This window comes from Orycteropus afer, unplaced genomic scaffold (assembly GCF_000298275.1).
Source record: "Orycteropus afer afer isolate SDZICR_OR568_19922 unplaced genomic scaffold, OryAfe1.0 scaffold00048, whole genome shotgun sequence".
Lineage (NCBI taxonomy): Eukaryota > Metazoa > Chordata > Mammalia > Tubulidentata > Orycteropodidae > Orycteropus > Orycteropus afer.
The window spans coordinates 8,136,606-8,153,807 of record NW_006921635.1 but is presented as its reverse complement, the minus strand read 5'-3'; the positions used below and the strand labels follow the sequence as shown (position 1 = coordinate 8,153,807).

The 17,202-nt window shown below is 46.1% G+C and overlaps 1 protein-coding gene across 1 annotated transcript in view; it reads left to right on the top strand.

The window, feature by feature from the left end:
• The window catches only part of TBX5 (T-box transcription factor 5), a 48,644-nt gene extending 31,680 nt beyond the window's left edge, over positions 1 to 16,964 (top strand). Inside the window, exons 7-8 of the mRNA XM_007938193.2 lie at positions 5,723 to 5,949; positions 16,390 to 16,964. Coding sequence (XP_007936384.1) covers positions 5,723 to 5,949; positions 16,390 to 16,964 — 802 coding nt within the window. The remainder of the gene's footprint in view (positions 1 to 5,722; positions 5,950 to 16,389) is intronic.
• Positions 16,965 to 17,202: the final 238 nt, after the last annotated feature.

The window sequence follows — 17,202 nt, the reverse complement described above, 5'->3', positions numbered from 1 at the left end:
ACTTTAGAGGCCTCTGCTATATTGACTCCAACCCTGTCATAGCCATTGATGACCCCAGTGGAAATCACCCTTCCGTTTGGTGCTAACACTTCTCCCCTTTGCCTCCTACAACCCCATACCAACAGAACAGTCATGTCACACTGCCACGCCCCTGTCACCACACCCCTCACAAGGGCTTGTGGACATTAGATTTCAGTTCCTAAGAGAGAAGTTAAAAAGAGAGTACTCCGGGTGTCCTGGCTAAGTGCCTAGCTGCTAACTAAAGGGTCAGCAGTTCAAATGCACCAGCAGCTGCACAGGAGAAGGACCCGGCAGCCTGCTTCCGTAAGATTACAGCCTAGGAAGCCCCGAGGAGTGGTTCTACTCTGTCCCATAGGATCACTGTGAGTGAGCTGGAATCGAGTCCACAGCACTGGGTTTGGGGTTTGGTAAGAGAGACGTTACTGACTGACTGAGGATGACATTCTAGCTCCTTGGAGAGGGACCAGCAGTAAAGGACGTGTGGTTATTGGCATGTTGTTGTCTTCTCACTTTCTGTGTGTGTTAGTCATCAGAAGCACGATTTGGCCGTGCTTGGGAACAATTTTGCAATTTGGCAGGGCTGGAGGGGAGACTCCACGGAGTCCATTGATACATGCTCTCGTAAATTCCTTCTGCCAACATTTTTTGGGAGCTTATTTTCTTTAATTAAAAAAAAATAATAAAATCCATTCCAATTAAAAATATAAAACTGAAAGAGATTTCCCCCTTCCCATTGGTGCTCTGACAGACTGAGACTTGAAGTCAGCGGACCCACATAGAGTTGCCAGTGAGATTTGACATCTTTAATAATGTTTTATTATTACTATTGGTATTTTCTTTTGTTTTTCTTTTGTTTCCATGACATAGCCTGAACCAAAGAGCAAGAGCTATGAAGCTAATTTCATTCCGTTTTGCCTCCTCTGCCCACGGGGATATTCTGACTTGTGTGGCTGCTTGGGGTGGCTCCAGTGTGGGGTCTAAGATGCCACATGCCACGAGAAAGCACCATAAGGAGACCTCTGGGTGTCGTGAGGGTGTCTGTGGCCTCATGGAAACTTGGCAGACACTCAATGTCCCCTGCCTGACCACTGTGACGTGGTTTCACATGACAAACAAAGGCAGGGACACAGGGTTACACCCCTGAGGGGTCGGGGAACTGGGGAGGGAGTCTTGGGCCCCAAATTCTTTTTCCCCTAAGAGCATATTATTATTTTTTAAAATTAATATTTTATTTTCAGTGAAAATACACACAGCAAAACCCTGCTCCCATTCCAGCTTCTAGACATAATGACCAATGATGCTGGGTACATTTTTCATATCATGTCAATGTTGTCATTATTTCTGTTCTAGTTGCTTCTCTCCCCTTGATATAACCTCTCCGCCCCCCAACCTTCTCTCTGTGGTTTAATAGCTGTTGTCTGTTTGGTCTTATACAGATAATTTTTTAAAAAAGAACATAATACTCAAGGGGGCAATCTTTACTCTTAGAGGTACACTGCTACTTACTTTAAAGGTGACTTCAGGGTATAGTTTTGCTTCAAGGTTTCAAGAGTAACTCTGGGTAATAATTTCAGGGACTCCTTCAGCCTCCATAGGTCCAGCAAGTTTGGCTTCCTCAAGAAGATGAAGATCTGTTCCACATTTTTCTCCCTTTTGATCAGGATTCATCTATTTTGTTCCTGATCAGAACATTTGGTAGTGGTAACGGGCATCATCTAGTTCTTCTGGTCTCAGTACAAGAGCTCTTGGTTCATGGAGATAATCCTGTAGTCTGGTTCCTTTTCTGATTCTTGGGTTCCTTTCTTTCTCTTTTATTCCAGATGAATAGAGACCAAGAATTTTATCTTAGATGGCCACTCAAAAGCTAAAAGTATATACTTTTTAAAAAATCTGATGAACCAATTAGGAGATTGTGTAGAAGTAGTTAACAGACTGTTGGGTCAGAATTCTGGTTGTGTCTCTTTCCAGCTCTGTGACCTTGGACAAGCTCCCTGGGCCTCAGTTTCCTAATCTGTGAAATGGGAACAACAACAGTAACTGTTTCATAGGGTCATTGACAGGATGCAGCGGGCTAATGCAGCATCCTCACTGTGAGTGATGAGTAGTGTTCATTGTATTTGAGATGACTTTGGGTGTACGCTTTGATTTTAATAGTTAAGTATTGCTTTCACTTGCATTAGAATAACCACAAGCCCATAAGTGCACAGATATTATTGCTTAGAGTGAGGCTACATGTATTTAGATAAAAAGTCAATTTAAAAAATGTATTAAGTTAAAGAAGAGATGGTATGGGTCATGGCAAATATTATGGCTGACTGAAGTTTGGAATTTACTGATATCTGTTTGTTCTGGCCAGGGGTGCATAACCAATAAGCAAGGGAAGTGTGGTGAAAAACATGGGAAACTGTTCACTACAGATTAGTAGGTAAGCACAGATAAGCCTGTGCTTACGTTGCTTACTGGGTCCTCCGTCCCTGTCAGGGACTGTACATTTGAAAAGAAGCTTTGATTCTGTAGGAAGGTGCTGCAGGGTTGGGAAAGAGACAGATGCCAGCTATACTTAGAAACAGAATCTTTGATGTGGAAAATGTGACGATCATTCACTACAGATTAGCAAGTGAGCACAAATAAGCCCATGGTTACCTTGCTTTCTGGGTGGTCAGATGCTGGTTCTAGGGTAGGGGTTCTTACCCTGTTTGTGCCATGAGCCCTTCTGGCAGTTTGGTGAATCCTGTGGACCCTTTCTTAGTATATTGTGGTTAAATGCATGGAATAAAATGCATACATTACAAAGGGAACCCATTATATTGCAATATAGTTACTAAAGTATTTTTCAAATGGCTGTATAGTCATACGTGTACTTTGTAAGTGCCTTCAATAACAAGATCTGGCATATACTACTCACTGCCGTCGAGTCGGACCTGAGTCATAACGACCCCTCAGTAGGTTTCTGAGGCGGTATCACTACAGAAGTAGGTTGCTCAACCTTACTTCCGAGGAGTGGCTGGTGGGTTTGAACCACCAGCCTTCTGGTTAGCAGTCAGATGCCTTAGGTACTATGCCAACAGAGCTCTAGTAGCAGGTCTAAAACTACTGTAATTTTGAAGTAGTGATTAGCATAGATGGTATTTTGAGATGTATACAGTAACTGTGTACTGTTGATTACAGTCCCTAAAACCTGTGGCTGTCAAGTCAATTCTGACTTATAGAGACCCTATAAAACTGAGCAGAACTGCCCCATAGGGTTTCCAAAGCTGTCATCCTTATGGAAGCAGACTGCCACATCTTTCTCCTGCAGATCGGCTAGTGGGTTCAAACCTCCAGCCTCTTGGTTAGAGTCCAAGCAATGAACCATTGTGTCACCAAGGTTCAGTGTCACTCAGGCTGCTGATATAACTGTAGCTTATTGCCTACCTCCATAATGAAATGCTGAACTTCAACTGGAGGTTAGTGAAAATTCACATTCAATCACAACCTTAAATTCCCCAAAGTTCAGATCTCCAGGTTTGAGAGAGCTTAGGGAACTGCTTCTTCCTGAGGAGTTTTATGAGCTGAAACTACTGTGAATCATTTTATAAAGGAATCAACACTAGCTTCTACTGTACGCCAGGTACAACTTTCTAGAGCATGTGATTGCATTATTTTCAACAATCTTATCGGCTTCCCAATTTACAGATAAGGAAATCGAGATTCAGGGAGGTTAAGTGCCTTGCCCAGAGTCACACAGCTAGTAGACTGCCGAGGTGCGTAGAACATGTACCTTCCTGCTTCCAGTACCTTTACTCTTTCCCTGACATCCTGATTCTTAGATGCCTGAGTGGAAATCAGAATCTAGTGAGTAATTTGGAGAAGAGAAGGTCTTTGAGGGTCCTGGGAAGAATGTTGGGGCTTTTCCAAATGATCTTGGTATTTTCCCCACTTTAAGAGAACTGAGGCTTCACTAGTTCCCCTGCCTTTTCTGAGCTCACCGAGTTCACATGGACATTGAGCTCCATGTGCCTTGGGCTGGTGGGATGGAGAACTCATTTTGGGCATTTTATGAAGAATGAGTATCTCCCCAGAAGCAGTAGCTTTGCTGGGTCTGCACGACTCAGGAGCAGGTTCAGATCCTGCTGTACGCCTTTCTCCCTGCGGTGACCCCTCCTGGGGGAGGAAGCGGGTGCTTTGAGTACCTCCATCTTTGTTTGTAGTTTGATTTTCTTCTGAGCAGGCCTGCCTGTGGCTTTCGGCTCTGTTTCCATGACCTTTTTCACCCCAGGTGGCGTGGTGGTGGTGGGCTTGGGAGAATGAATGAGGACACTAGAAGGGGTCACATGCCACTCCAGGACTCCCATTTCCTCTGCTTGTGAATGTGTTCTCCCAAATGCCTAGTCTTCCTGCTCCATCTTTATTATTACTATTTTCATGGAATATCTGTATTAACTTCACAAACTCTCACTATGAAAGAAAAAAGTCAAATGATACAGGTAGAAGGAGGGCTGATTGCATAATGGTTAAGTGCTCAATTGCTAACCAAAAGGACAGTGGTTTGAACCCACCCAGAGATACTCTGCAGGACAAAAGCCCTGGCAGTCCCTCGGGGGCAGTTCTGCTCAGTCACATGGGGTTGCTATGAGTTGGAATTAACTTGATGGGACAGAACAACAACAGAAACAACAAAATAGATATGCACAAAGTAATAGTGATCTCAAAGTTTAACCATAATTCCACTTACCAGAAGTAACTAGTGGCAATCATTTCGTAATCTAGGCTGAGTTACGTATCCTGCCTCTTCCATGTAGTTTATCTGCTGCAGCTTTCTATATCCATGCAGCCTTGTCATTCTTTTTCATGACTGTATACTATTTCACTGTTTAGCTCTATTAAGGTTTACTTAGGTATGGATGATAACATTTAGGTCCTTTCTAACTTTTCCCTCTCGTAGACAATGGTGCAGGGAAAATCCTCACACATAGATCTCTACACACCGGCTAGAATGGCTTCTTAGGCACATTTGTGGTAATCAGCTTGCTGAGTCCAAATTTGTGATTATAAAAATCAATGCTAAATTGCCTTCCAGAAAGGATGAGACAAATCACCCTTCCATTAGCACTGCACGTGGTAACATTCTTCAATGCATGAATTCTTTTTCTGTTCAGCTTTCTCATGCATATGAGGCGACCATGGCTTGGGTCAGGCCCACCTTAGTCTTCAAAGTGACATTTTTGCTGTTTCAAACTAAAGAGGTCTTTTGTAGCAGAATTTCCCATTGCACTTAGTCATTTGATTTCTTGACTCCTGCTTCTATGGACATTGATTGTTGATCCAACTGGAATTAAATCATTGACAATTTCAGTTTTTTTCTCCAGAAAGATACCTATAAGGGGTCCAGATGCCTATAGAATAAGTTGAAGTAACTCAAAATGCCACATTTATTTGTTAAGAGGGGTTTTAGCTTGGAGCGCTTATTCACCTTTCTGTCTATGTATAGAACTATTCATAAACCTACTTGCCTAATGTACAAGACATGAAAAGTTAGTGCCCAAATGTATGTCCATGGCATTTTATGTACATGAATATGACTAGATTGCATTGCTCATCAAAAACCTGTATGTTTTTTATTCTGTGACTTTCTGGTGGAGTCTTTGACCCACGGTTTTGCTAGTGGGTGGATCTGTGTCAGGGCACCGATAAACTTTCTTTCCCATCTTCTCTCTTCCAGTAAAGAATACCCTGTGGTTCCCAGGAGCACAGTGAGGCAAAAAGTGGCCTCCAACCATAGTCCTTTCAGCAGCGAACCCCGAGCTCTCTCCACCTCATCCAACTTGGGGACCCAGTATCAGTGTGAGAATGGCGTCTCTGGCACCTCCCAGGAGCTTCTGCCCCCGCCCAACCCATACCCTCTGTCCCAGGAGCACAGCCAAATTTACCATTGCACCAAGAGGAAAGGTGGGTGTGACAGCCCTGGCGTGTCTTGTCTCCTTCCCTACCTCTTCCTTCTTTACCTTAAAGAGAGGGGGGGAAAGAAAAGAAAAAGAAAAAAAGAACTACACTAATTTATTTAAAAAATGGAAGCAACACAAGAATACATAGAGATGGTAAGAAATGCAAACTATGCAGGTAAAACAAAAACTCCCTTGCTAGGTCTGTCCCCAGTTGCAGCCCGTTCCTTATAGGAGACATTTGAAACATCTAGACCCATTTTATTCATTTCCACACATGCACATGCATGCACCAATTGGTTTGTGTTTCCTTTTATCATGAATGACATCATATTATATGTGTTTTGCAACTTCCTCCCCCAAGCTTTGGAATATGTTTTAAATGATCTTTTCTTGGACCTAGACTTCTCTCTTTGTTTGTAACTACTGAAGAGTGAGTATTGCCTTGGAAGGCTGAAGCCAAATTTACTTTGTCACTTTTTACTGGTGGATAGGAAGGGAGCTTTGAGTATTCCCTGGTTGTATTAGAAGCCGTACTATGAGGAACCTCCTTGTAATTGTACATACCTCCTTGGCACATGTGCCATTGTTTCCCCCAAGTGGATTCTGGGCTCTTCTTTCCTTTCCTGATCAACTGCTCCCAAAATAAACCACCACTGATGTTTCTCCTTCTCATTACGTCTTTAAGTAGACTGTTGGTATCTGGGTTACTCCATGATTTCTGTTGCCAAACAAGGAATGGGTGGCTTTATTGTGAGGCATCTGAGTCCAAAGGAGATTTCTGGAGGATTGTTCTGTAAGCCAGAGCAGGGTGGTTGGCATGGGTGTGTGCTTGGGTTCAGCTCATGGAGCAGTTGCTTGGTGTGAGCTGCAAACTGGCCCAGTGGGGGGAATGTGCGGCCGTGGAGGCCAGGCAGACCTGGGTTCAGATCTTGGCTCAGTTCCTGGCTTCTTCTGGGACTTCAGGAAAGTGCCCTAGCCCCACCAATCCTCAGTCTTCTGCTTCGTAAGTGGAGATGAGTTTCCTAGAGCACCTGATACTGGTTGGCTCCCAGTGAGGAGCAGCTGTGATTGGGTAAGAGTTCCTGCGTGGTGCAATGTGGTCGGCTGCCAATGGAAAGGTTGGCATTTGGAACCCTGCCAGAAATGCCTCAGAAGAAAGGGCTGGTGATCTGCTTCCAAAAGGTCAGCCATTGAAAACCCTAAGGAGTACAATTGTACTTTGATACCCATGGGGTTTCTGTAGTTAGATTTGACCTAACGGCTACTGGTTTTATGTATTCAGCACAAGGCTGATTCAGTAAGTACTTAAAAAACAAAACAAAACAAAAAAAACAAACAACCCAAACCAAGCTCGCTGCTGTGGAGTTGAATCCAACTCACAGCGACTTCTCTTTGGGTTTCTGAGGTGGTATCACTCCGGAAGCAGATTACTAGCTGTTTTATTCTGTAAGGCCCAGATTTCATGTTCAGGGTGTCCTATTATGTCTCACAGCCTCAGTAGCCACGTGGTGTCTTTGTGGGTCCAGGGCCCAGAACCTGGACTCCTTTTTTTTTTTTTTAAAATACATACATGCAATCATTAGCAAAAACCAATAGAAATGGATACTTGGCGGCTTTCTTGGGATGCAGCTGAGGTTTCATGGGGCAAGTCACAGTTTGACAAGCTGGCGTTTACTGATCTTGTGCTTTGAGAGAGGGAAGAGTTGTCCTGGGCCAAGCATGAGGCTTACAGCTGACCTGTGAGACGTGGAGGTTCTCAGACATGCCTGAAGCCTGTCCAAACTCCCTGACCTTGAACGTCTGAACCATGACTTATATACAGGTTGTCTGGCCTGACTCTCAGCATGTTGGCTGCCGGACGAGCTGGCGGCCAGATGCCTGCAAACATGGCTTGGTCTCCAGGTTCAAGCATCGAGCATGGATCTCTGCTCTCAGATTCTGTTTTGTATCGTAAGGTGCACTTTCCAGGTTCCAGACTTCAGCCTTCTCAGCAACACTATTGACAGCACTGCTAGTGCTGCTGCTGCTGCTGGTGGTCAGTTGTTAGCTCCCGTTGGGTCAGCTCCGACTCATGGTGACCTTCTATACGACAGAACGAATTGCGGCCCAGGCGTGCGCCATGTTCACGATTGTTGGCGTGTTTGAAGCCATCGTTGATGCTGTTATGTCAGTCGCCTCCTGGAGGGGCTCCCTCATGTTCATTAACCCTTCACGTTATGGCGATCGGTCTTTCCCAGTGTCCAAAGTAAGCAAGCCAAATTCTTGCTGTCCTCGCTTCTCATGAGCCTTCTGGCTGTGTTTCTTCTAAGACTATTAACTTTCCAGATGGGAGAGCTGAGCAAGGTGAAATGACTCATGGTAGGTTTTGAAGGTGAGATTTGAACCTGAGCCTGGTCCATGGACTCTGTAGCCTGAGACCTTACCCACTACCCTATCCTGCCTCCTTTCCTTTGGCTCATCCTCCTGCCACTATCTCAGAATACCGCTTCACCCTAGTGTCTGCTTTGGAGGCTGGGTCAAGCCTTGAGCTTTCCATTAGGAAGCCCTGTTGATGAAATTAATGCCAGACAAAAGAAGGGGAGGAAGTTAACAACTATCAAGGTGCTTTTCAGATTCAATATTCACAACGTTTTCTTTGAAAAGGCATTCCTGAAGGATGCAGGCAGAGGAGGCAAGGCTAAGGAACTTCTTTCCTTTCTGTGAGCTGTTGACTTTCATGGATCACTCTCTTGTGTCTCAGGGGATGCAAGATCAACATGGTGTGGCCACTGGGGAAGTGGAGTTGGTGATAGAGGGAAGACTGGGCCAGGGCAGTTATCGTTCCAGTAACTGACACTTCCCAGCTGTGTGACTATGCTGCTTGATCTTTCTGGGCCTCAACTACTTTTTCTGCAAAATGGGTGTAATAATATTACCTAATCTATAAAGTTGTCACATGAGGGAATGAGATGATCTATGTAAAGTGCCTAGAAATATAAATGCCAAGTGAGTGGTAGCTAGCCACCACCCTGGCCTTATGAAGCTGCCACGGTTGCATCCAGGTTAAATATGACATAACCAACTATGTTGTTGCTATTGTTACCTGCCATTGAGTTGCCATGACTCATGGTGGTCCCATGGGCCATGCAACAAAGTGCTGCTCGGTCCGGAGCCTTCCCCATGAATAGTTATGCATCAGACTGTTGTAGCTCGTGGGCTTTTCATTGGCTGAATTTTTAGAAGTGATCACCAGGCCTTTCTCCCGAGTCTGTCTCAGCCTGGAAGCTCTGCTGAAACCTGTTGGGTGGTGACTGTGGATGAGGTGCATGGCTGAGAATTGAACCCGGGTCTTCCACATAGAAGATAAGAGTTCTAGCACTGAATCACCACTGTCGCTCAACTAACTATACATCAAAATTAATTAAAATGGTGACTGAATGCTTTAAAGGATGTGCTCAAAGGGATAATGGATATCAAACTAGAGTGTCAGTGTCAGATTGGGGTCAGGGGATCAGGGAAGAGTTTAAGCTAAGGTCTGAGAAGAGTTGGAGTTGGGTAGGAAAAGGGGGAAGATGTGTAAGTTCCAGGCATAGAAGAAAGCATCCCGTTGGGTCAAGGGGACTCTCTCTCTGCTCTTGGGGAAGGAACACAAGGCTGGCGTGTCCTGAACACGGAGCAAGGGGAAGAGGTGGGAAAGGAGACTCGAGAGGGAAGCATGTCTTACGTAACCACCACCCATCTGCAGTGCAGGCTGTGTGTTGCTGTGACAGGTTTCAGCAGAGCATCCAGACTAAGAGTAGGAAGAAGGACCTGCAGTCTGCTTCTGAAAATCAGCCGTTGAAAGCCCTATGGATCATCATGGTCCAATCTGCCACTGGTCATGGGGCTGAGCAGGTCTGGGGAGTGTTTCATTCCACTGGGTGTGGGGTCACCCTGAGGGCTGACTCGATGGCAGCTAGCAACAGTGATAGAGGGAGGCAGGTCCAGCATGGTGCCAGCGCTTCAGGCCACCTGTAGGACTGAGAGTTCATGCAAACCCTGATGGGTAGTCATTGAAGGGGGGTGAAATGGGTGAGGGGGATGGGATTCCAATTCTGTGTTTATGCTGTGAATGGAGGAGCTAGAATCAATGCTCTAATGACTGGCTGCCAGAGGGAGTCTGAGCATGAGATGACAGTGACCTTACCAGGGTGGGAGGACTGACAAGACAGGGGTGTGGCCTGTGTGGAGAGGATGAGGTGAAGAATTAACCCTTTACACAGATGCACAAACCGAGACTGGGAGAGATTGTATAACTTGCCCAAAGTGATCCAGCCAGAGTTCCCTAGGGCAGGGCACTTTACAGAGCTCCGCTCACCCTTCCACAAACCTCTGCCCTTCTCACCTTCCCCCACCCCTGCAAGGGAGCTCCCGGGGACAGGGAACATTCCAGCCAAGCTCTGTCTGTCCTGCCTCGGAGACAACAAAAAGCAATTCATCATCAGCCTCCACATTGTAAAGTGATAAGAAATCAGGGGAGGTTTCCTTCCAGTTTGGGATTCCCGCTAAGTGATAACTCCTTGGGTGGTTTCCCCCTGGCCCCTGCCTGCCCCACTATCTGACTTCCCCTCATTGTCTGTCTCCTGTCCAGCAGGTCTAGGAGTCAGGCCCCCTGAAATGTCAAAGGGCCAGGCAGGCCAGAGGGCCTTGTGTTTGCAGCTGGCCGTCTCCAAACTATCTCTGCCGATGGATGGAGCCAAAAAAGCCTGGACGGCCTTTTATCACTGCCACTCAATCAAATCCAGAACCAGGGTCCTGGGAGCGCTTGTCTGTCTGTCTCTTTCCCTGCCCAGCCTGACTCCCTGCTTTGGGAACCAAAGGCAACCCAAATAAAGATTGTAGGGCAAAGCCATTTACTAAGTGGGATGTTCAAAGGGAAGTCGGAGGTGGGGAGAGGAGAAGGGAACTGGACACTGTGAAGGGTTCTGCAGGGTGCGTCTTCTCAATGCTGTGGATGTTCTTAGAACAGTTTTATATCATTTCCTTCATGACACTCTCATTGCAGTCTTTGAGCTGGAGTGGTGTCCATCACTCCCCATATTTTGCAGGGAGCTAACAGAGGACTAAGTTAGGTCCCCAAGGTGATGTGGCTGGTGAGTAGCAGATCTGGGATTCGTCCATCAGCGAGGTGTTTAGTGGGTATGTACTATGTGCTGGAGTCCTGGCAGGTGCAAATGGTTCGTACACTCGGCTGCTGACTGAGAGTCTGGAGGTGTGAGTCCATCCATAGGTGTCCTGGAGGAAAGACAAGCCTGGTGAAAACCCAGCCAAGGAAAACCTTACATGTCACACAGTTCTACTCTGACACGTCTGAGTCACCAGAAGTCAGGATTGACTCAACAGCAACTACCATGTATTGAACACTGCTGGGTGTGTGGGATCCCATGTTGAACCAGATAGAAAAGGCTCCTGCTCTCATACAACTTGTATTTTGATGGAGGGAGACAGAGAATGAGCAAATTAACCAAAGTAGTGATTTCAGAGAGTGGCTGAGATTCGAACCAGTGACTTTTGTCTTTTGAGTCCCAGTTGAGAATTTGCCTACAATTCCATGCCACTCTTTCCTATTTCTATTTAAGGTAAGAGCATGAGGACACACGCACACAATCAATCAATTAATAACCAATCCATAAGGGTCAAGTGTTCTCTGAACAATGAAAGCTGAAAGGCAGGGGCTGTCTGTTAGGAAGAGCACTGTTTGGTGAGTCAGGAGACCTGAATTCTAGTCCCAGTTCTGACTTGCGAGAGGTCACTCAGCCAGGGAGTGGCTGTTCACTACCCTGGTCTCTAGCGTCTTGGTGAAGATGAGACAACAACGGACTTCCCTCTGAATGAACTCAGAGGGCAAGGGTGGTGCCCCACTTTGGAACTGTGAAAACACTTGCTCAATGGCGTGAGTGATTTGAAAGCAGTGCTGTGAGTTTTTCAGTTCTGGAATACACCCAAATACCTGCAAGTACTGGATGGCCTTTACAGGGCAGTCTGTCAAGTTATCCAAGAGGGAAAAGGGAAAGGATAGTATTTGGATAGATAAGATTTGAACACTCACTTCATGTGTGAGGAAGATGGAGAGAAACTAGACCATAATGTACTTGAATTTCCCAAGAAATTCAAGCATTCTCCCCACTTGATGGTCAACAACCAGAGGTTGGAGGGTCTCTTGATTCACCCAAGGTCAGTGAATGCCAAAGCCATAACTCTGTGGCCTAAACCCTGTGCTCTGAATTCATCACCACAGCCACTTTATCCAGAATCAAAAGCATCTGAAAAAATGCAAGGAAACAGGGTTTTCCACAGTGCTATGCCGTGATCAAGGAGCTCTAGTGGTGTAGTGGACAAAGCACTCGAATGCCAAGCAGAAGTTTGGTGGTTCAAACCCACTAGCTACTCCACAGGAGAAAGATGAGGCAGTCTGCTTCTGTAAAGATTTACAGCCTTGAAAGCCCTATGGGGCAGTTCTACTCTGTCCTGTAGAGTTGCTATGAGTGGGAATTGACTCCATGGCAGTGGGTTGGGTTTTTGGTTTGGTATGCAGTGATTGCAGTCCCTGGTGGTATATACGGTTAAGGTGCTCAGCTTTGAACTCAAAGGTTGGGCATTCAAGTCATCCAGACGTGCCTGAAGCTTGAAAGCCCCGTGGAGCACAGTTCTCTGACACACATGGGTCACCGTGAGTTTGGGTTGACTTGATGGCAGCTGGTGGTTGCTCTGGTGGCGTAGTGCCCAAGGCCCTTGACTGCTAACCAGAAGGCTCATGGTTCAAACCCACCAGCCATTCCTCAGAAGGAAGGTTGGGCAATCTACTTCCATAGAGATACTGCCTCAGAAACCCAAGGAGGGGTCGCTATGAGTTGGAATTGACTCGGTGGCAGTGAGTTTGTTTTTTGTTTTTTTTCTGGGCGGTGTTTGGTTTATGCCATGATCAGTGGTCTGAATCAGCAAGCGCTTTAGTGCCATCAAGAGAGTCAGTTGACTTCAGGATGGTTGCAACATGTTGAACCACTATTAATAGACAGCTTTCTGAAACTGAGTTGGATGCTTACCTTGTTTGAAGACTTGGTGCTTGACTACAACCCATTGCCCAACCATGGAAGTCCAACAGCACATGGCCAAATAAACAACACTGAGAGATTACATCCAGAGCTTGTATCAAGACCAACCAGAAACTTGTATCCTTGCTTTGGAATTTCTTTATAGTGTGATGTGGCCCGAGAGGAATTTGAGAGTGCTCAGAACCCACTTTCATCAGGAAGCCAGAATCCAGTTTCTCTTAGGGCTCTGCATCAGTTTGTTGGGGTATTAAAGGCTGGAATGCATAATTTTACGATTTTCCAGAATGTGCGTTAGCCTTTTTCATATTATTATTTTCCTTTTTTACTTGTAACAAATCTGGAAGAGGATCAGAAACTCCAGAATGATTAGTTTGGCCCCCCCTTTTTTTTTTGTCCTCTTGCCAAGGGTACCCTGCAGCTGTACTTGCTATTATCGAAAAGGGGAACGCCCTGGTTAAATGGAAAACCCAAAGGTTATGATTCTAGCAACAATGGAAAAATTTGGATTTATGGATCAGGGGCGTCGGGGGGGAGTGTGGTGAAGAATGAGAGGAGAGGAACCAAGGGAGGAGATGGTGAAGACAAAAGGACAAAAACAAGTTGAATGTGGCAAGATCTCCAAGATCCCCAAAAAGCCACCCAATCAAAAGGTGGAAAATGTGAATACTCGCTCATCTGGATGTTTTCAAACATCTGCCTGGTTGGCATGATGCAGATAAAACACTTGGAAGAGTGACTGCGTTTCTCACTTTTTTCCCAGATGTTGAGGCATCTGATGGGTCCCAGATGTGTCCCCAAAAGAGTCTAGATGAAAATAATTTTGTTTTCTGCCAAATGTTTTGTTTGGGGAGATTTTTGACTTTACCTGTGAGGGTAAGCATACTTGGAGAATGCCTTAGGCGCTATGCCACCAGAGCTCCTTGGTACATGGTAGGTGCTTGGTAAATATTTGTTGGGTGATTGGATGAATGGTGTTGGATATTAGAAACCTGGAATGCTGGAAGCCAGATATTGTAGGCAAAGGAAGTCCGACCTGGCTTTGTCTCCAGCCACTGCTTCTTTGCAGCTATGTGACCTGGGGGAAGTCACTCCTTTGAGTTTCAGAATCTGCCTTTTGGAAATGGGAATTAGAGCAGTGATGTAGTGCCTAAACATTTGACTGCCACCAGAAGGCTGGTGGTTCAAACCCACCAGTCGCCACTTGGAAGGAAGATAGGGCAATCTACTTCCATAGAAGATATTGCCTTGGAAACCCAAGGAGGGGGTCTCTATGAGTCAAATCGACTTGATGGCAGTGAGTTTGTTTTTGTTCTTTGTTTATGTTGAGGAATTACTATGAGATTCAAGCTAACCTCAGGTGCTTGTCACATAGTAGATGCTCAGCAAATAGCAACAATTATTCCCTTTCATTATTCAGTTCTGCCTTCTGCCCCCATGACCATTAACTAGCATGGTGAGTTGCATGTTGTTGTTAGGTGCTAATAAGTCCAGTCCAACTCCTAGCGACCCTGTGTACAACAGAAGGAGACACTACACAGCCCTGTGCCCTGTGCCCTGTGGCCTGTGCCCTGTTCCAGCCTCACAGTTGTTGCTATGCTTGAGTGCATCGTTGTAGCCACCTCAACCCATCTCACTGAGGGTCTTCTTTTTTTTTTTTGAGTTGCATGCATGCCCCCGAAGCCAGGCATAATTTCTTAACATTTGTTGCTTAGAAAGAGATTGGAAGATGAAGAAAGAAATCCAGTTTGGAGAGTAAAACTCTAGCTATGGAATGGATCTGTGGTGATGATTACATCTTAGTTGAGATTTCCAAGTACAGCTGATGCATTATAGATGAGGTTTGCCCTGAGACTGACTGGTGGTGTTACCCTTCCCCCAAGAGCTGCTTTTGATGATGTCATTGTACATACCTTCTACGTGTTGGGGGAGTTCCATGCAGTCTTGTTTAACTCTTAGCCACCTGTGAGGGAGGCATCAGGACTCTGAATCAGAGGTGAAGAGTGTGAGTGTCAGGGTAGATAGCTCACTTGTGTCACACAGATAATAAGTAGCAGAGTGAGATTCAAACCCAGACATATGTGGGTGTCTTCACCTCAGGCCTAGGTTTTAGGCAGTCCTTGGGTTTTATGCAGTTGCCTGCAAAACTTTGCATACACATGCAGTTTTAAAATTTGTACTCCAGTACCTGTTTCTAGGAGAGAGCACTTTCATCAGTTCCCAAAAGAGTCAGTGACCCGAAGTGATAAAAGAAGACCCCAGTTCTGAGACAGAACTGTCTCCACTGCACTATGCTGCAGTTTTGGACCAGGATTAATGAGTGCTTAGAAAAGGGAGGTAACTTGCTGAGCCAGGAAACAGCAGCACATCAGTTTGCACTGACTCAACCAACATTAACTGGATACTTGCTTATATAAAGCATTAGGAAGGGCTTTGGAAAGTCATTTAAGATTCTTCCCACCCATTCCACAAATATTTATTGCGTTTCTTATCTGTGTAATAAGGACTTCTTTGGAGAGCAAAGACTTTGTAGCCAGACTGCTTAGGCTCTAATCCTGACTTCATGGTTTATCATCCATGTAAGACCTTGGGCAAGTTTCCTAAACAATCTGTGCCTTACTTCCTTCATCTGTAAAATGGGCCCCACCTCATAGGGTTGTAGTGAGGATTAAATGAGTTACCCTATGGAAGATGTTTAGAATAGTGCCTGGCAGAGTAAACACCATGTACCAGTTTGTACTGTTGATGTTGATATTATTATTATTACTACTGTGTACAGGATGTACCAGAGTTCTGGGAACATAGTGATGGATAAGATAGACAAGGAGTCCTTGGGTGGTACAAACTGTTACCATGCTTGGCTGCTAACTAACTGACAGGTTGGAGGGTCAAGCCCACCCAGAGATGTCTCGGAAGAAAGACCTGGCAATCTACTTCCGGAAAGTCAGCCATTGGAAACCCTGTGAAGCATTCATAGTTCCCTCTGACACACATGGGGCCACCATGAGTCAGAGTCCCCTCAGCAGCAGTGGACCTGGAAGACAGACGACGATCTTTATGGAATTTACATCCTGAGGAGGAAGGGCGATAATAATTACTATTTGTTGATTGTTTTCATGTACCCAAGTCCTGGACTGTCATTATCCTTTCCATTTTACACATGACGAGTTTGAGCTCAGAAAGGTCCCACTTTTTGCCTAGAACTCCATAGCCTAGGACCTCAACCATTACAGTCCACCCCTTTTTATCTGACTGGAGGTGGGAGCTGTTCTCTCAGGCCTTCATTCTCCAGTTCTTTGGGCAAATGGCCATCTTCACCTGAAGCTGTCTGGTGACTGAACTTGGGCTCATTGGTCTCTCTCTTCCTGTCTTGGCAGATGAAGAGTGTTCCACCACAGATCATCCCTATAAGAAGCCCTACATGGAGACGTCACCCAGTGATGAAGACTCCTTTTACCGCTCCAGCTACCCCCAGCAGCAGGGCCTGAGTGCCTCCTATAGGACTGAGTCGGCCCAGCGGCAGGCCTGCATGTATGCCAGCTCGGCGCCACCCAGCGAGCCAGTGCCCAGTCTGGAGGACATCAGCTGTAACACGTGGCCCGGTGTGCCTTCATACAGCAGCTGTACCGTCACCACTGTGCAGCCCATGGACAGGCTGCCCTACCAGCACTTCTCTGCCCACTTCACCTCGGGGCCCTTGGTCCCCCGGCTGGCTGGCGTGGCCAACCATGGCTCCCCACAGCTCGGAGAGGGCATGTTTCAGCACCAGACCTCGGTGCCCCACCAGCCTGTGGTCAGGCAGTGTGGGCCGCAGACTGGCCTCCAGTCCCCCAGCGGCCTTCAGCCCCCAGAGTTCCTCTACTCGCATGGCGTGCCGAGGACACTGTCTCCACACCAGTACCACTCTGTGCATGGAGTTGGCATGGTGCCAGAGTGGAGTGACAGTAGCTAAAGCGAGTCTCGCTCCACCACAGACATTTGCTGCAGAAAGAGAGAGAGACAGTAGCACAGAGAACCCCACGGATGAGATTTTTTCATTTCACCCCATGTTCACATCTGCACTCAGGACCCCTGGACGCTGATTTAATCAGTCGCTTGAAACCACAATTCAAAAAATGTGACTTTGCCGTTTTGTCTCAAAACTTAAAAATCAAATAAAAAGAAGATGGATCCCACCCCCGGGGACCACC